General features: G+C 44.9%; 1 protein-coding gene across 1 annotated transcript in view; it reads left to right on the forward strand.

The window, feature by feature from the left end:
* Nucleotides 1-2,773, forward strand: part of LOC139051397 (uncharacterized) — a 66,149-nt gene extending 63,376 nt beyond the window's left edge. Inside the window, exon 2 of the mRNA XM_070528413.1 lies at nucleotides 2,517-2,773. Within this exon, the coding sequence (XP_070384514.1) occupies nucleotides 2,517-2,638 (122 nt within the window). The 3' untranslated portion in view covers nucleotides 2,639-2,773. The remainder of the gene's footprint in view (nucleotides 1-2,516) is intronic.
* Nucleotides 2,774-21,199: the final 18,426 nt, after the last annotated feature.

The following is a 21,199-nucleotide window of genomic DNA, read 5'->3' on the forward strand; positions in this document are numbered from 1 at the left end:
CGCTTCCCTTCCCTTGGAATCCAGTCCGTGTATATTAGCTGTGTCTTACCAGTACTCACCTACAGGGCAGAAACTTGGAGGCTTACGAAAAGGATTCTACTTAAATTATGGACGAGGCAACGAGCTATTGAAAGAAGAATGATGGGTGTAACGTTAAGGGATAAGAAAAGAGCAGATTGGATGAGGGAACAAACGCGAGTTAATGACATCTTAGTTGAAATCAAGAAAAAGAAATTGGCATGGGCAGGGCATGTAATGAGGAGGGAAGATAACCAATGGTCATTAAGGGTTGAATATGTGGATAGCCTTTATGGCGTTCGATAGCTGCTAGTCTACATTGCGGCTATATAATAAAGGCGGAACGGCAACATGGTAGCGAATGTGGAGAACATACAAATCCCGCATATATTACTGCACAATAAATTTAAATAGTGTTCTTGCTTCACGCACGTGGATAACCGCCATAGGAGACTACTTTGGAAGCTAACTGCAAGTACTGTATATGTCGTACCCAAGGGTGTACCTGGCCTGGTGGCCAGTAAATGTGACGTAATATTGCGAGCAGCTTCGGCCATTGCATGCTAACGGATGACGACATGAAGTGACTAGCGCAAGAGTGGACAGGGGACACTAAACACGCTACAAGGACAAGCGCCCAGTTGGAAGTTTGCGCTTATCCTTGTCGCCTCTTTAGTGTCCCGGGTCCACTCTTGCGCTAGTCACTTTAGCATGAAATACCAACTAGCCCCCTCTCACACCCTGCGACGTCACAGGGACAGTTTGCTCAACTCTTGTTTCGTGACTTTTGTGTCATGGTGAAAAACCAACATATCCATGTATATGTCTTAATACCTAAGCACATGTAGATTTGCAGCTTCGGCGATAGCCCATGAGTGCGCATTGCAAAGTCACTAGTGAAATAATTGTGTGCACCTTAACGAATTCGATAAGGGAAAATCAAAATCCATCCACGACAGCGTCTCTAGTAGGTGCTGTGCGATGTTCCGACGTTAACAATGTATGCCGATTGAAGAAAGGTTGCCCCGAAGTGCTTCTGACGGTTAGGCTAGCTTCTTTACTCCGTAGAATGAAAAAAAAGAAAAAGAAAAGGAAAAGAGAAGAAAAAAAAGAACCGGATCAAAGGCCCAGAATCAACAATTGCTCGTCGCGAGTAAACGCTGGATGACGAGTAATTTCCAGGCGACGAGCGAATACGCTTGATCAAGAACACTGATAACGCCGGCGGGACAAGCATTGTGGCGAAGTTCAATGCGCAGGGATAGCTTTTACTTTTTTATTTTTGTTTGGTTGACGTCATCACGCGTCACCGCGGGAAGTTTGAAAAGTTCAAGGTGAGTACGCCACGTGGTGGCATTCACGCGAACTAAACCCTTGTGTCCAGAAAAGCTGGATACTTGTGCTGTTTAGGTAAGACGTGATCAACTTTAACGCGTGCCCTCTGATATCATAACTTTCAAGTTTCTTAAGCAGTATATTATGGTCAATGTTCTCATAAGCCTTGATAAAATCCACGTAAATACCGCGTGTGTAATACGCGTTTTCTGATGCGGTTTCACGCTTGTTACTTTTACATGACAACGTTTACCTGCATCTGAACATGTTATGTTTTACTGTCTATTAAATATGTGTATGTATGACGAGCGTAAATGAATGAATGAACAGTTGTTAGTGCGCAAGGTCCGTTTTCGTGTTAGTGTACCTGAGTGCATCACTTTTACAGTGCAACCATCTTCATGCTGTCAAGCCATACTAACTAGCCCCCGTCTAAGCACTTCTAAAGGTCAGTAATAAAGGGAAAAATCGACTTCGAATCCGACTTATTGATGAATTCGCCTTCGCCCTGCCATCTGCTAGACGCCTGGGTAGCTCAGATGGTAGAGCGGCTACCCCGGAAAGGCGGTGGTCCCGGGTTCGAGTCCCGGACCAGGACCAATTTTTCCTCAACTGCGAGGCTTTTCTTTCATGGAACTAGTATGGGTTTCCTTTGTAGCAATCGCTACGAATGGGTGGATGTCTTATTTTCCCTTTATTACTTACTTCTCTCCACCTTGCCGATTTCCGCAGAACTATTACGTCAAACTTCTAAAGGTCGTACGTTCGTGGTATTTGACGGGCGTACATGTGAGTGAGTGTGTAAGCGTTGGTATGAGCGTATATGTGAGCATATATGTGGGCGCATGGGCAATATACGATCTTTAAGCCGAGGCATCATGAGTGCGATCGCGACACACAATCGTTCTTTCCGTGCGGAATCAATCGCGCTGTTTGTGTCATGCCGGGCCCTGCAATCGGAGGTCAGCGCTGAGATCACATTTAGGCCAGCAGCAACATGTGAGGTGTCTTCAGGCCCGCATAATGTATTGCATTTTCATTTTTTAAAACGATTCCTGCAGGCATCTGCACTGGTCTAGGTTTGGGCGTTCGAAACGTCCTTTGTTTCCACTTGACTGAAAAAAAAACTGGCCCAAAATTTCTTGAACTTTTTCCTTACGCAGGTCGCCACCAGGCAACGTGCACACTGTGCCGTTTTCTGGACATGCTCGTGAGGTACTGCAACTGGGCCTGCGTCAGCCTTCTAGCACTTCTAGTGTGGCTCTGCTTCTGGTGGTTCAGCTGAAGCGGCACCGGGTGTGCTGCAGTGGTGCGGCCCGCTCGGCAGTCGAGCCGCTCCCAAAGAGCCGCGCCCCCGTAAACAACCTGTGCTGCGTCCTCCACCATGATCAATACAGAAAAATTGCGCCCCACGCTTGACTATCGCATTAAACTTTCTGAGGTGAAGCAACATACCGCGTGAGCGTTGCGAATTGCCTATAGCCGTGTCAGGTAAAGTGTAGCTTAATGTAGCGGCTGGGTACCGTTTAGGCCTGAACGTTCAGTTGTTAGTCTGCGTACAAGCGCCAAAGTCGAAAGAAAGGAGCCGATGCTACGCTTAGACTTGGTGCGCAAATAATCCTAATGGTTCCTTGCGAGTTCTGCACCGAAAATACTGACGCAAAAACCAGGCGTTCTTTAAGAGATGTGGCGCTTGACTGAAACCGACATGCGGTGTAATTTGAGCATGGGAACGCCTGCATTTTTTCGCGCATTAGTTTTCTCCACAGATCTGTAAAAATACTGTTTAACGATAGTTCTAGCTTTGTGGATAGTTTATTGTAACCTGCTAAACATTTCGTAGATGTTCCCTTAATGCCTGGCTTTGGAACGGCTTTGTCTCTTTGGAGGAGGAATTAATTTCGGAAGCTTGTCGAGGATAGCTCGCTAAAATTGTGTGGGGGAATCTGTAGGCTGTGTCCCCGTACAGTGGACAACCTCTCGTGATCACTTAGTCATGTTTCTTTACGCCTCGATAAGTGTCTTCGTGCGGATGTAAATTTGCTTCAGACTATTATAGGCTCAAGTAAACTGCGGCACTACTACACTATACGCATCCAAATATACCAGGGAATATAATTTTGCACGTTCCGCATCTCCGGAAAAATAGCTGTAGATGCAAACGCATGTAGCTTGCACTGCCACTCAAAAAGAGGTGTGCGTCTCCCTCCACTTGCCTCCGAGTCAAGTGAAGCTCAGTTGCGCCGCCATTTCGAAGCAGTCATCATAGCTCCCTTGGCCGAGGGGTTCGCGCTAATAAGTGAAAGCGTTTGTGTCAGTCTTTCAGATAATTCTTTAAGTGATTGCAAAAAGCAGGGTAATATAGGTTAATAAACGACTTGCTCCGCACGCACGCACACACATCCGCAAACTTCTTGCACGTGCCGCGGAGGGAGGAGCTCCTGCGGTCTAATATTGCAATCCTGCTTACTCACTGTATTCGTAGTGGGCCCGCCGTGGTCCCAGGAGACGGGCGCGAATTGCTATCCCTCCGTCTTGCTGCCAGAGTCCCCTTACGCCATTTCTGGACTCTACGTGTCGAACGCGGGGGGCGCCACAGCTGAACAACCGTGAAATCTCTGCAAGAAATTGCACACTTGTTAGCCGTATAACTCCTGGTGAGCACAGATTTTATTCAGAGGGATTATACGTACTATATGGCTGAACGAGTACGCTCAAGCACGACCACTCCGGCTCGAAACGAGAAACGTGCTGCGAAGTTATGCCTCCCTGAACACCGAACGAGAGGCTGAATTTAGCTCTGATTGCGTCATGCGTGGCGCGACAACGGCGCCATCTGTGTACCTCTGGACAACGCAAGCATGGTCGGGTATTCGCTTCTTTTCTCTGCGCAACAATACGAAAAAAGGCGCGTGGGTAATACGGTTGCAAAGATAAAGGCCATAATAGTATTACATGTCGTTACATTCGGTTGCAAACTTCCTTCTGTGCTGACTGAACTGAAACACGTTCTTGGCCAAGAAAGGTCGTACTAAAGACCCTGGCGTTATGAAGATAGGCTGCATTGATATGCAGACATTGGCAGCAAAAAAAAAAGGTCAGACATAGCTTAATTACCTAAATTGTGCTAATTAACTTTCTTATAATTCATTTTAGGGCACATGTATATGCGAAATTGTAGTCGACGAGCATCGAAATCACTTGTGCTCGTATCCAGCTTTTCTGGACACAAGGGTTTATTTCGCGTGAGTGCCACCACGTGGCGTACGGACCTTCAACTTTTCAAGCTTCCCGCGGTGACGCGTGATGACGTCAACCAAACAAAAATAAAAAAATAAAAGCCATCCCTGCGCATTGAACTTCGCCACAATGCTTGTCGCGCCGGCGTTATCAGTGTTCTTGATAAAGCGTATTCGCTTGTCGGCTGGAAATTACTCGTCATCCTAAGAGCGTTTAGTCGCGACGAGCAATGGTTGATTCTGGGCATTTGATGCGGTTCTTTCTTATTTTTTTTATTCTACTTTTCTTTTTTTTCACTCTACGGAGTAAAGAAGCTAGCCTAACCGTCAGAAGCGCTTCTGGGCAGCCTTTCTTCAGTCGGCACACATTGTTAACGTCCGAACATCGCACAGCGCCTAGTAGAGACGCCATCGTAGACGGATTTTGATTTTCCTCTATCGAATTCATTAAGGTGCACACAATTATTTCGCTAGCGACCTTGCAATGCGCACTCATTGGCTACCGCCGCAGCTGCAAATCTAGATGTGCTTAAGTATTAAGACATATACATGGATATCTTGGTTTTTCACTTTGACACAAAAGTCACCAAACAAGACTTGAGCAAACTGTCCCTGTGTCGTCGCAGGGTGTGAGAGCGGACTAGTTGGTATTCCATGCTAAAGTGACTAGCGCAAGAGTAGACACGGGACACTAAAGAGGCGACAAGGATAAGCGCAAACTTCCAACTGGGCGCTTGTCCTTGCAGCATCTTTAGTGTCCCCTGTCCACCCTTGCGCTAGTCACTTCAGTCTGCGTCGTCATCCATTAGCATGCTATGGCCGAAGCTGCTCGCAGTATTAGGTCACGTTTACTGGCCACCAGACCAGGTACACCCTTGGGTGCGACATAGATCGTACTTGCAGCTAGTTTCCAAAGTAGTCTCCTATGGCAGTTATCCACGTGCATGAAACAAGAACGCTATTTAAAATTATTGTGCAGTAATATATGCGGGATTTGTATATTCTCCACATCCTGTACTATGTTGCTGTTCCGCCTTTATTATATAGCCGCAATGTAGACTAGCAGCTATCGAACGCTATAAAGGCTATCCACATATTCAACCCCTAATGACCATCGGTTATCTTCCCTCCTCATTACGTGTCCTACCCATGCCCATTTCTTTTTCTTGATTGCAACTAAGATGTCATTAACTCGCGTTTGTTCTCTCACACAATCTGCTCTTTTCTTATCCCTTAACGTTACACCCATCATTCTTCTTTCAATAGCTCGTTGCGTCGTCCTCAATTTAAGTAGAATCCTTTTCGTAAGCCTCCAAGTTTCTGCCCCGTAGGTGAGTACTGGTAAGACACAGCTATTATACACGGACTGGATTCCAAGCGAAGGGAAGCGTAGCAGGGGGTGGCAGAAAGTTAGGTTGGCGGATGAAATTATGAAGTTTGCAGGGACGACATGGCCAGAATTAGTAGATGACCGGGGTTGTTAAAGTATGGGAGAGGCCTTTGCCCTGCAGTGGGCGTAACCAGGCTGATGATGATGATGATGATGATGATGATGATGACATATTCAAGGACCTCACGCGCAACTCCTGACACTTAATTGTATTCAAGAGTTGTGCGACTGCCCAGGACATCCTTAACGAATGTTACATAACACATTACGAGGCTTTACTTGCCAAAACCACGATTTTATTATGAGGCACGCCGTAGTGGAGGATTCGGGAATAATTTAGACCACTTGGAATTTTTAACGTGCGCCTAACCTGTACGCAGGTTTTCGCATTTCACGCCCTTTGAAATACGGCTGCCGTGGTTGGGATTCGAACCCGATACATCGTGATTAGCAGCTAAACCCAATACAAGCTAAGCAACTACGGAGGGGAAGGAATGTTGGCACTAGGAGGAAGGTGACAGCCGGCACGTGAGACAATTTGTTCCCATCCTCATTGCGCGAGAATGGGTACCAACTGTCCAAGAATGACACCGTAGAATGCACTGTATTCAATGTGACGGAGTCCGCGTCCAATATTTCAGACCCGAATCATACTGTAACTACTGACGACCAGGCATCTCGCTAATACGTGCAGTCGCTTGACAGCTGCCGAGCGCTGGCATCGGCCACAGGACCTACTTGACCATTGTTCAACACTTGCCGACATTCTCGCCTTATTTCGCACCATTGCGTTTCAGTTGAACTGCTTCAACGGCTGCTTTATTTGTGCCAGAATTTGGCGACCCTGTCAACGTTATGGTTTCTTACATTTAAGTCATCTTTTATATTTAGGCTAATGCTGTCCTGAAATTTCCAGCGGTTTCACCTTTCCCAAAGTGCCCGCATTTTTGTCGGCCTCTGTTCATATTTTGGAGGCTTTTTAATAGACGTGGAAACCATTGCGCGGCCCCTTGACCAAGCTGCCCAAAAAGTAATTTTATATCCCTGAGGTCTTCTGCAAGCTTCCGCCTTCTTGCCGTTCATCAACCTCCTGATTTCCCTGTCAACTGTATCCCATTTTGAGGACTCCAATCCCACGGAAGTTGGCAACGATATAATGTCTATGGGATTAAAGCCATGTAAATCAATTCTACTGTGGATACGACAGCCGCTTTTGCTCACTATGAATAGAAATACTGCGTTAATGAGCGCCATTCCTAAGCATTTAAATTGACAGCAAAAAATTATGCGGGTCCCATGTATGTGCGAATTGATGTAAGCAAAGCTTTCTGTTTTTGTTGTCATTGTCATACGTAATCTCCACAGAGTAGACAGGCACTTTCTAATGAAAGGCTGTCAATGTTTGCCTGATTACGCCTGCCATTGTGATGCAAATAAACGGATCTTCAACTCATTTTCTCAGAAATAAACGCTGAATAAAATGCTGACGTCATCCTAAACAAGATCAACAAGCGCCGTAGTGCTCGATCTTATGATGTCCCTATTCGTAAGCTTATATTCGCGATTTAAATTTTTTTTGGGGTGGGGGGGCGATCTGCTCTTGAACCCTAGAAATGTCCCTCGGACGTGTGTGATGTGCTCGTTTTTATTCTCAAGTGCCCAATGAAAACTCTCATCGCTGCAACTTCATGATGGGCTGGTGGCAGGCCACCATGGCGTGTCGAACAAGTATGACCACAATGATTCATATGGGTTCACATATACTATTTTGTGCGTCACACTTCGCCGCATTGATTTTTCAAACTATGGCACAGATCGAAAAGGGTGGCCAGCTCACCACGTCTCTTTCCTCTGTTTACTTTCGCAGAGTGTGTGTTTATCGCTGTGGGTACCAAATACGCCCAGCGGTATGCTACCACTCATGCCTTTCTGGCGGCTGAGCAAATGAAGTCGCAGGCTTCATTCAACATGGCGTCGACGTTCAATATGGCTATCCTCAATTATTTTTCGCGGACTTCGCTCACCGCCTTCTCTCCAGTGTCATCTCTTATACTACTTGCGCCTGCTAGACACAACACAAACACGCAGCTACCTTAAGAAAGTACCAATTACACGCTAGTTGACATGCTGTCTATGGATATTTCCGCTGAGCACCGGGATTGGACCGTGGTCCTGTCAATGGTGACATTATCCGTCTACAGCCTCGCTCATCACCACCGCTCGTTACTCGTCACGTTTTTTTTTTTTTTTGTCGACAAGAGCATAGTGTATTTCCTCTGAATGTGCTTTCGGCTTTAGGTGTGACCTTGCACGCACGCTTATTCTGTTACATTCACGGCGACCGTTGTCGCCAGGCTGCCGCCTCATTCTGAGCTTCGCAGTCACCAGAGAGCACAGAAAACTGTCTTCACAAACAAACCACCGGGATTCGAGCCCATCTCCTAAATGCACCATCTTGCATTTGGGAGATGGGCACGCTCACGACCTACTGGAACTCCAGACCTGCATAGATATCCGGCTCCTATGGGAGCAGCTTGCGCCCACTTTCGTTCAACCGACGGCCGTAGGTGGCGCTTTTATAACCTGTTCGTCTGCTACGCGGTGGGCGACTGTGCGGTGTTGTAATTATTACGGCAGCTGTGGTGTTGTGACGAACTGCTTGTCTAGTTGATGATTTTTGCTAACACAGTGACAGTGATGTCACAAGGCTTTGATCGGTCACTTGGCTTCAAAAGTTGACTGCCCGAACCTACAAAATGTTGGAGCGTGTAGTCCGCTGCTCTATGAAATAGCGTTAAATAGCCGCTCCTATTGCCTTTTTCAAGCATACTATTATAAATCACATTGCTTATAGAGTTCGTAAAGTACACAACAGTTTCATTGTATACGTTGTAAAATTCGTTTCTGCGCTCTTTAGAAACTTGAAGCCACCGTAATGTTCGACGACAGAACGATTACCACTCATTTTAACTCTTAAAAGTTGTCCGTGAATGCGTCGTGAGTTCAAAAAGTGAATTACGCACACAGCTTCACTGAGTACGTATCTTAAGCACCACCATTACGCTGCCGCCTTACCACGCAGGAAACCTAGCTTTACAGTTTGAAAAGAGTTCCGTGACGCGATTTAAGGCCTGCAGTGCAGCCCGTTTTAAAGCACTCAGGGATCATTTTTGCAAGCTTTATACTGAGCTAGACATCCAACGACATTAAAAATAAGAAATGCTCACGCACCTTTCCTTGAAACAGAGTCGATCAACCTATTGCACATATCGGGCGGAGGAAGCTTACTCGTGAATACTTTTACTATACTTTTACCAGATATCCTCCTTTCACTACGGCACACATCAGTAAATCCTAATGTCATCTACGACATTAGGCTGTCTGTAATCAACTAAAGAAGCTAGATTATCCTTTGAATCTTTTTAACAATTCTTCCAGTCTCTTAAGGAGGCTAGGAAAGGGAAATTTATGCCGTCGATCTAGCATTGCAACGGCCACCTATGCTCGTTGTTTACATTTCTTGCACCACTCATCCTCTTCTAGTTTCACTATTCAAACGCAAAGCATTCGCAAATATGTATTTTTTGTATATTTGTGAATTTATTAATTTACCGCCAATACAAGCGCTTTGTGCCTGCCGAAATGGCAAGACAAGCGCTGAACAGATCGCAGAAGCAGACGACAACGAACAGGTTATAACTAGCGCCACTCTGCTCGTACGTTCTTTCCCTAGCGGCAAAATGGGCGAACTAGACCAGGCGTGCTGGAGGAGGGAGATCTGTGCAGGTCTGTAGTTCAGTAGGTCGTGGGCACGCTAACCATTACGCTACCACCTGCCTCCACCAATTTCTGTTTATCTGCCTTCCCACTTCACGTTTTTGCCTCAGACGCAGGCAGAACGGATGCCGAACGAAAAAAAAAAGTAAAGATTGCTTTATCCGCTAGCTGACACATGACCTTACCTTTGACAGGTTATTGTCATTGGAGGGCATGTAGGCTTGCGGCTGCGTGCAGATTGTGGGACGCCTTAGCTTTATTGTAAATTTGCTTTCACCGACTCTTTTCAGCCAAAATTGAAATGCCTGACAAAAATGAGACCTACCGTTCAATACTTTTTTTCTTGTTTTCTAGGTTTAAAACAAAAACTCTCATTTACACGAATAGCGATTTTTTAAAGAAATGGCGTAAGGATACTATATTTCGAGGTCATGTCATTGTGTCAATACGGGCCCGCACCACGTATCGACGAAAGGGCATCACAGTGCCGATGCACGCGGCAGCTTACTGAATGAAGAAGACAGGAAACGACTGTTTTTCAGTTTTCGGAACACATTGTACACAGAACACAAGGCACCCACCACCATGACATTTTATTTGTGACAACAGCGACACACAGTGGCGGACTGATATACTTTCTAAAGAGGTTTCATTTTATTTTTTCATCGCAGAACCGCAAGCACAGGTTGCGTCGCGCGTATACCACAGCCACATACTGTGGCCGCGCTCCTTTTTTTCTAACAATGTGGTCCCCGGCGGCTTCACGCGCTCCCGTAGGTGGCGGATTGAACTGTCACTCCAGAAGTTTAAATAGATAACCTCTTTGCATATAAACGACGGCATGATTGTTAACATATTGTTGGCTTGGATATGTCGGCCACGAGGCCCAAGACCCTGTCTTCAAACGCGCTCTTATGTTTGCGCTCGCGTCTCTGTCTTGAACGGACGCGCACCCTAACTTGCTGCAGTGGTGCTTGCGTTGAGCGTATTTAAGGCGAAAAACGCGGTTCTGAAATGTGTGTTCACTAACTTGTGCAGTAAACCCATGTTTACAGTATTCCCGCAGTATAGTAGTAGTATAGTAAGAGTTACGAGTATGGCATTCGTAACCGCAAGCGTCATGTTATAGTCGTAACTTGTCGGGACAGCGCAGTTGTAATCCACAGACCCTGCCACTGAGGAATACGTGGCTAGGCATGGCTGATGAATAAGTAATTGCGAAGATTGGATTTCTGTAAAGGTTTGTTACCAAGAACGGTGGGAGCTTATACTGCCGCAAAGGACGGATGCTGGGTGGTGACTCCAATCATTTACTCGGCACATCACACATCTACACTGGAATTCAACTGGTTGCGCCAATCTTGCTTATATTCTCTCGCCCCTCAGCTGCGACTTCGCCTGCAACCCGGGCCTCAGCTTTTCCCCTTTGTCCCCCGCTTCTTTCCCAATCTGCTAAGACGTGCTTCCACTGATGCTTGCTCCTCTTTTCTCTCAATAAATGTAGGCATTCATTCATGCATTCCTTAATCACCCTGTCTCTCACTTGGACTCTCCCATCGCAAAACAAAGTTGCTGTGTTGCAACGGGCTGGGCGTCACATATACAATTTTCTAGGAATGGCCAGTAGCACGACGGGCAATTTTAGCCGGGTGACGATGCAGTATATAGGACACCTTCTCTGCCATATCCACACTAAGTGCTCTGCTCCGTTAGCTACTATTAGTCGCTACGACGAAGTACGAAATGAGAGAAACCTAGCTGGGCTGGTCGCGGGCAGCTCTTTTTGGATTCGTGATGCGTCGATTTGAAATATATATATTTCTTATCTAAGCCTAAATGACAGCGATATAGGCGAGGTGAGTTCGGTAGCTCGTTGGCCTGGACTAGCGACGCTCTTAACGCCGCACTTTCGTCTTATGCGTGTTTGCGAACGGGAATTTGTTTATTTTATTTATTTATTTATAGATACTGCGATCTGAAATCAGATCATAGCAGGGTGGGTATACATAGAAATGTACAAGCATGTAAACACATACAAATCCATCACATATGCAGGCATTTTAGGACATTGGTGAAGAATACATACAAGAAAAAAAACATACAACAGATAACGCACATGAATTCATAACATTTGCAAGCATTTTTCAAACATTCATAAGGAATTCTGGGTAACAATATGAGAATTAAGATTATTCCAGTCTGTTATTGTCCTAGGAAAACAAGAATATTTGAAACAGTTATTCCGTGCGTTGATGGGGGTTATCGATAAAGCATGCCTTCGTCTCGCGTTATAACCTGATGAGTAAGTAAAGAACTTGGAAGTGTTAACCTTATAATGGCCGTTTACAAGTTGAAAGAGGAACTTTAATCGACAGATACGATTGCGCACAGTCACCGGGGGTAAGCCACTGCGCCTTACGAGCTCACCAACAGACGCGTGGCCGTATGAATTAAAAACAAACCTAACTACCTTGTGCTGTACACGTTCCAGTTTTTTAATATTGGTTTAAGTGAATGGGTCTCAAATAATTACGGCATATTCCAACAACGGATGAATGTAGGAATTGTACGCCAGTAAACGAACACCAGACGTAGATGATTTCAGTGAGCGCCTCAAGAAAAACAGTTTACGCAAAGAATTCGCAACAACAGTATCTATGTGCTTCGTTCAGGAAAGCTCATTGGTTATCCATAGGCCCAAATATTTGTACTCTCTTACCTCTGATAGAGATACGTTGTCAACATTATATGTAAATTGAAGAAGTTCTTTCTTATGTGTGATTCTCATAAAAACAGTTTTTTCAAAATTAATAGACATTTGCCATTGTTCGCACCAAGCAGTGACCTTTGCCAGGTCATAATTTAGACGCACCTGATCATCAACAGAACATATCTTTTCATACAAAATGCAGTCATCTGCGTAAAGTTTCACGGAAACTGAAAGTTCTGCGACTATGTCATTTATAAATAATGGAAATAAAAGTGGTCCCAAAACTGATCCCTGGGGGACTCCAGACGCAACCTCTGTATTGTTAGCAGAAGTATTGTTTAAGGTGACAAATTGGTGTCTGTTAGTAGGATAGGCTCAGATCCATGTAAGTATCTGTTCATTTTTTATATAGTACCCTAACTTATGGATTAATTTGTTATGTGCTTTATGCTTTATGCGCTCAAATGCTTTACGAAAATCCATGAACACAATATCTGTTTGCTTCCCTTCATTAATTGTCTGTGCGAGATCGTGAACAGTCTCAACTAATTGAGCACATGTAGAAAAGCTATGCCTGAAACCATGTTGGACATCTGTAAGTACCTTGTGCTCTTATAAGAAACCTAATATATGTTTATGAATTATATGCTCTAAAATTTTGCATGATGTAGATGTAAGAGATACTGGTCGGTAATTGTCTATGTGTGTTTTTTTCCCGGATTTATGTAAAGGTTTGATTTCGGCCGTCCTCCAGTCATCCGGTAGGGAACCGTCGCGTAAAGATCTGGCGAACACGACATACAGGTACTTAGCACACCATTCCACATAATGCTTTAAAAACGCGTTTGGTATTTTATCCGGTCCTGGAGACTTTTTAGTATCAACGTTCAATAGAAAATAAAAGCGCCGCTCTCAGAAATGACAACGTCAGATATAACAGGAAGCGATATAGAAAAGTTGGGAAGGCAACCATTATCTTTGGTAAATACCGACTGGAAGAATTTGTTAAAAGCAGAACAAACGACAGTCTCATCACTTACACATTTGCCGTCTATCATGAACCCACTGGTAGAAGAAGATTTAGGTGTGATTTGGCGCCAGAATCTCTCGGGAGACGTTTTAATAAACGAAAGCAGGATCGTTCCGTAATATTTTTCTTTGTCGCAAATTATTTTCTGTTTTAGTTGTTCTGAAGTGCCTTCTACAATAGATTTTAAGGTTACATTTGTTCTTGCTTTCACTTTTACCCTTTTAAGCCTTCGCTGTAAGCGTTACGTCTCGCGAGAATACCTTGTCAAATGCTTTACGAAAATCCATGAACACAATATCTGTTTGCTTCCCTTCATTAATTGTCTGTGCGAGATCGTGAACAGCCTCAACTAATTGAGTACATGTAGAAAAGCTATGCCTGAAACCATGTTGGACATCTGTAAGTACCTTGTGCTCTTCTAAGAAACATAATATATGTTTACGAATTATATTCTCTAAAATTTTGCTATATATGCTCTAAAATAAAATACAGGAGGCCCAACACGCCTTCCTAAAATGAAACATTCAGAATAACCCTTTGTTTGGCGGTTGGACATATGTCGGGGTTCCCCGATACGAACCACCTGCAAGTGTGTATCACCTTGCAAAGGGGAACTCAGATCAAACATTGTCAAACGGATAGGCTTTTAATTATCACAATTATTTCTTTATTGAAATTCCTTACCATGAGGTGAAAGCCGACTAATAAGCATTTAAATTTTCTGTGTTATTAAAACATCGTGTTAAAAGGTTGCTTTGCTTTACATCCCCCCAAATTAAAAAGTAAGCTATGAAAAATAAATTGCTGCGGTAAATGTGCAAACGCAGACGCAAGAAAAGGCTATAGTCTGTTTCCCAGTATTCACTCAATGAAGATGGAGCACCTCTGTACTCTCACGTTGTAGTAATGTCAAGAACAAAACACTTCCGAAAGAGTCAGTCACGAATGTTACTCATTATAAGATGAGCTTGCGCTGAAAAAGAAAATAACACTCAAACATAACGATGGCTGCGCGGAAAGTGCTTCGTCTGATTTCGATCTACGGATCAAGGCGTCGGTTCGTCAGATTGGAATGCTCGTACATTGCTGCGCAATCTCGGGTCGTCAAATGTGATGGAGAATGTACGTCAGTATTCGATGCACGCAAGCAATCTGATAAGATAACGCTCTTTCGCTATTGAATCCGTGACAACATACTGGATATTAGAAACACATGCAGATGCACCTTGAGCTAACTGATAACTTTGAAACTGTGGTTAGACGCTAAAGAAAGCCCCCCCCCCCCCCCCCTAAAAAAACAATATAGTTGCTTTCAATATTATCTGAAACATAATGATTGTGGTTTGAAAAGGGCCCCCAACACTGCACAGCGACGCCGACATACGGGGAATTCAAGAGCGAACCAATTTCCAATTACTAGCATTTATCAAACCAGCATAACGTGGTTCAATGTAGCCCTGTAGTCCAGGGGCCAGTTCCACCGCGGGTACTGTGTCGGAGCTCAAGCTTCATGTCAATATTAATTGTCACAAAATCACAGTATTTTTTCTTTAGGTCTTATCATTAGATAGCTAAAATGCATCCAGCGAAACCCTCACCTTAATATTTCAGTACTTTTCGTTCTAACGTACATATCCGAGCTTATCCATAGGTTACAAAGTATTGACGATGTACGCAATGATTTCCTCCAGGAAGCTCTTTTTATTCCTTACTATGCCTGGAAACCGAGCCTGATGCCAACAATGCTCAGAAACCTAATCGGCAGCGCGCACAATGTTCTCGCACACCTTGTGGGATGTACCGTAGCGCTGAGGTGCTTCTTGTATATTGTATGAGAATCGGTTGCAAAGGCAGTCGTGCTAGGTTGGGCACATGTGCATGAAGGCTCATGAAGTTGATTTGTGCCAAGATAACCTGTCCAATCTTTCACACTTACTTTATAAGAAGTCTACAGCACCATCAACATGCCGGCTGCTTTTAACTTCACGAGACAAAACTATTGAAACGATACAAACAATGTTAACATCATTTTATCATTCGAGTGTTCAGATTGGTAATCTCTAGATGTGGAGTAAGTTGAGAAGTTGTTTGCGTAATTAACAAAGCTACGTTAATTAAATTTTCAGTAATGGTTCTTACGTGGCTAAAGAAAAAGAGCAGTTTGGAGCCCGTCCTCGAGATTATGCAGTCAAGCGAAAAACTTTCGACTAAACATGCTTCTGTAAGAGCCATGCGAAAAAAATTTTCCAAATAAACACACTTGGAAGGCGTAACTGACGCAGAAAAAGTACATCTGTAAAGCCACAGAAAGAACAGCAGTTCACGACGGGACCCAAAGAAGGAAACACACACAAACTGCGCTAACTTTAAGCGCTGTTCTTTAAGTGATAATAAAGCAACTAGCCCGTCAGACATTCCTTCCAAACCTGTGAAGTCAACCTGACCACATCTAGCCTTTTGTGATGCTGTCATCAATAGTATGGCCCCGTGATCCATAGAGTTTCTCACTATAACACCTAGAGGGTAATCTGGTGCCACCGTCTATGGGAGTTTCTTAAGGGGGTACCGTGCCGTCATGGGAATGATGGTATATGTGTCTGCGAGGCTCGTGTTGGCTGGTGTTGTAAGAGGCTTCGTCTAAAACGTGGCTATGGCTACGCAAATAACGCGTTCTCAAAGTTAAATCTTCATGAAATGTTTCCATTCACGCATATTACATCTTTACTCACCCCGGATGCATGACCAAGCGAAGAAAAGCAAGAACAGACGACGAACTGTTTCAAATCGAGCGCGAACCTGGTCGTCTGTCCTCCAACTTTAGCGGCCCGCTGATACTTTTTACGTAACATGTAGTCATACACACAATAACAAGTTCTCATAGTTAAACAAAACATGTTTTCGCGTAATAGTAAAACTAAAACAGCTTTTCACGTGCTGTTCTAGTAGAAAATGAATCATTGTGACAGACGGAACGGTACTTGCCAAGCGCGTCTTCAAGGTGTCCTGTCTCTACGAGAACGATGCCAATTCGAAGTCACAATATACCGGCATTCCCATGCATACCACAGCGCAGCAGCGCCAGATTTCCCTCTAGGTAATGTAGTGAGAAACTCTATGCCGTGAACATGTTGCCCATGGCCGCATAGTCGCGTTCCATTTTTATTCATGCTGCTTTCTCGAAGGCAAGCATTTTAAGGTTCTGGTGTGAATGCGGCAGCGTACGTGTGCCGCCGAAAGGTTGCTTGGTCGCAGAAGCGATGCATGACAGAATGATAGTGCAGATTTAGCGCGTCGCTGGCATCAAGGCAATGCCGGCCGCCAAGGGAAGGAAGATAACGAAAGTGAACAGCTTGGTAGCTGCTCACGTAGCCATGCCGATGGAGATGGTGCCATCATGACGAAATCTGAGGCGGCGATATTGACGGTTGCAGTGTTTTTTTTTTCTTTTATTCTTTTATTCTTTTTTTATAGCGAAGTCGTTAAGAGGAAGCTTTAACACGGGCCCTACTCCGACTCGGGCTATTCAAATAGATGTAAAGCGCCGAAACGCTTTTCTTAGATAACCCCTCCACCGATTTTAATGAAATTTGCTGGATTCGGGAGAGAAAGGTAAATTCGAGTGACTATTGGAAGCGCAGTTTCTATTTAGGGCCTAAATCTTTGTAAAAGATATTAAAAAATTCGAAAGTGCAAAAAGTACACAAGCGCGAAGTTAGCAAATTAATAACTCCGCATCAAGAACTAATATCGCTGTTCTGTAAACAGCATTCATTAGACAATTCAAAGCGGACAAATTCAATATGCCGATTTATATCTTGCGTGAAGTCGTTACGTTGTGAACAAGGGTTGTGGAAAAGCTGTATTTCCATATCACTAAATTTTTTGAGATTCATGCGTAATACATCAATTTTGTCTGCTTTTGATGTGCTGTTAGATTCAATGTACATAATTGTGACATCAGTTTTCATTGCCGAACTAGAGTTGTAAACTTGATGGTTTCGTCTTCCTTAAATTTGCGATTTTTCACTATATTGAATACACAAATGATGACCTAAATCAAGAATTCGAAACCAACAGACACAAGTTTTTGTTTTATATGCAACAAACCTTGTCAACTTAGATGCAGTGGCTGTCGAGAAAAACGGATTCAACTTTTACATTTATTTAGATAGCACCACCAGAGCTAAAGCTTCCTCTTAAGGGCTACTTTGCCCACTATCGCGTCCGCGTGTAGAGCCAAATCTCGAAGATAGCGTAATACCGGCCCTACCCGCAGCGGTGGTGACGCATGCGTTCAGCGCTCCCCATACGTGGGCTGATCCCGAATGTAACGCCATGCCGGGAAAACCCGCGGCGGAGATGAAGCAGGCGTTAAGCACTCCCCATACGTGGGCCGATCCCTTAGACAGTGCAATGAGGGGCCGACATACGGTGGAGGTGCACTTCGCCATTAAGGGGCCCACATACACAGCTTTGCAGGTCATGTTTCTTCACAGAGTGGAAGGGCAGTGAGATTTTTTAGTTATCCGCGTTTATCCTGCGTGCGTCTGCGATCGAAACAAGAAGCAGGTATGCCTGGAAAATCAGAGGTGGTGGAAGCAGGTGGTAGCGGAGAAGTTAGCATACCCAGCCCCTGCACGTACTTATATCTCCATTGGCATGGGTTCGTAGTAGTGATAGCGATCAAAGCTCTACTTTTTCGGCGTACTCTAGTCATTCTGAAACTAAGGATGTGGTTAGCATGCCCAGCCACTGAATGCAAATTGCAGCAGTTACGAGTGGTGGAATTTCGCTGGGGCTGATTGTGAAGAAAGCTTGCTTTCTCTGTCCACCCTCGCGATGGTGAAGCTAAAATTAGGAGGAAGCCTGACAGACACAACGTTGATGGTCACCATAACAGAATGGATGGACGACCTGTGGAAAGGACAAAGGACACCAAGTTTTTAGCACTTGTCCCAGAGTAAAGCGCTACAATGGCTAGTATGCCCTCATGGGGATGGTAGACCGAAGTGCTTCTCACTGCCAACACTGGACTGATAATAAGAAAATACTCTGTTCGTGGACACCACGTTACACTGAAATTAGCAAAAGAATGTCAGTTTATAAGCTGATATTGCCAATTATCTGGTGTCCTCCTTGTGTGTGTGGAGGGCATAAAGGTCCTGGCAATGAAATGGTAGTATCTTCGTTTTTGCTACAGTTGCACACAAACAAATTTTTGAAGTGATCGGACAGCGATCTACCGGCGGAGAGGACCAACCCACAAATTAAATATAATTGCTGGTTTCAGATCTTCCAATGTACTTTGCGCTTAGCTACCATCTGTTATATTTTTCTTTTTGTGCTCTTATAAAGAAGAAAACTCCACATTACTGCGGTATCAAGAACCCTACACAAAATAGACTCGCTTTGAAGCTGTGACCACGCACCGCACTTTTGTACATTTAGCACATGTAGTATTGGGGCATCACCTTTGAGCAATATGATTAGGTTTTCGGTCAAAGCACTGTGACAGGTGGGAAATCCTCGTTGTCATGCCCGGTCAAAATATTACCATCTGAAATCTTATTTACTTGTATTAATTTTTGAAAAATCACTATAACCGCTTATACATTTGCTTCGTATGAGTTATATACTAGCTTGCCTCGTCAATCTCAAAAATGTATTCTCTTTTCGGGAGACGGCCTTCGTGAAAAACGACGCATCAGGACAGTAAAACATTCAGCAAGGTTCTACCCAATGATGGGCGAAATTGTGCACTGAGAGCGTGTCGACTAGCGTGCGAGTGAAAGTTGAATTATGGTCGTTGTAAGCTTGTGTTGCCTCTAGCACGAGCGAGTAGTGTTAGCAATGACATTGGTGTGAAAATGGTCAGCTCGGTCTGCGATTTGTTCTTGTGATCTCCAGATTAAACGTGGCAGTTGTCACGGTGAGAGTACTTCTGTGACATTATTAGCCCAGTGGGCTGGGAAGGCTCGAGTGGTAGCTCACCTTGAGGAGTATTAAGTAACAATTATTATTATACGTACTTTTGCGATCATGAAAAAGATGAAGAAACACCACTGGTGTTGTTTAACTATTCGTAAACAGGCCCCCAAATTTCAATTGGCCCACCCCCAAACATTAAATGGGCTCACCCCCAAATTTAAAGTTGGCACACCCTCAAATTTAAATTGGCCCACCCCCAAATTTAAAGTCGGCCGCGCCCGATTTTCTTTTCGTCCAGCCTCAAACTTGGAGTTGGCCCAATCCCCAATTTCAATTGGGCCACCCCTAATTTTGAAGTAGGTCAAGCCAAGAATTTCCATAACTCGTCCCCCAAATTTCCAGTCGACGCACCCCAAAATTTAGTTTGGACCACCCCCAAATCGCCCCCAAATACAGATTGGCCCCACCTCCACAACACCACCAAATTTATATTAACGCGACAGCGTTAAGGAGCTCCTGTCGCAGAGAAGCCGGTTTCATCGGCATCGGTGTCGGCGGCGTTGGCCGTGAGCGATAAATCCCAGCAGGCACTTCATAAATAAAAAACAACTTGAAAGGTGGGCTGGGTGAGAATCGAACAAGGGTCTCCGGAGTGTGAGACAGAGACGCTACCACTGAGCCACGAGTTCGATGCTTCAAAGCGGTACAAAAGCGCCTCTAGTGAATGCAGTGTTGCCTTAGGAACGAGCTGTTTCTAAGGCTCAGGCGTGCGTCGCTTGCTCAGGCGCACATTTCGTTGCCGCCCCGAACGCTGCGTTGCTCGACGCTCACCGCGTCCGATGCTGGGCGCGTAGTCGCTGCGCCGTAGCGCATTGCCTTACACCCCTTGGCGGGTCGACGGGAACGCTGTCGCGTGCCACTCTTGAAGGCGAAGCTTAAGCGTCCTCCAATTTTTTTTGGCCCACTCCAATACCACCTGCAAATCGACGTTCACCTACCCCCATATCAGCCCAAAACTAACGCTGGCCCACCCCTCGATCACCTCAAATTTAGGATGGCCCACCGCAAATCATACCCCAATATAGGTTAGTCCACCCGTCACCCCCTTCCCTATTCAGCTTGGCCCAGCCGAACATCACCCCCATGGTTAGGTTAGCCCGTCCCCATGTTACCACCAAATTTAGGTTGGCCCACCCCCATATCATCCCCAAATCCAGGTTGGCGCACCCCCATATAAGCCCCAAACTTCGCCTGGCAAACCCTTCTATCACCTCAAATTTAGGATGGCCCACCGAAAATCACTCCCAAATTGAGGTTAGCCTCCCTTACCCCCCCCCCCCCCGATTCAGCTTGGCCCAGCCCCATATCACGCCCATGGTTAGGGTGGCCCACCCCCCATATCACCCCCAAATTTAGGTTCTCCCACCCCCATATCATCCCCAAATCCAGGCTGACCCACCCCCCATATTCCCCAAAACTTAGGCTCACCCACCCCTATATCACCTCAAATTTAGGTTGGGCCACCCCCATATCAGCCTCAAATTAAGCTTGGCTCACTACGATTTCACCCCAAATTAGGTAGGGCCACTCCATATTACTACAAAATTCAGGTTGGCCGATCTCTGTATCACGCCCAAATTTATGCTGATGCCACTTCCAATTTCAAGTTTGCCACCCCAACCCTTTTTATGAAGACCTACATATTTATATGGGAAATGCGTCATGCTTTTGGGGTTACAGACATGAACTTGCACGATTTTGCTACCAAATTG

Source organism: Dermacentor albipictus, unplaced genomic scaffold (genome assembly GCF_038994185.2).
Source record: "Dermacentor albipictus isolate Rhodes 1998 colony unplaced genomic scaffold, USDA_Dalb.pri_finalv2 scaffold_11, whole genome shotgun sequence".
NCBI lineage: Eukaryota > Metazoa > Arthropoda > Arachnida > Ixodida > Ixodidae > Dermacentor > Dermacentor albipictus.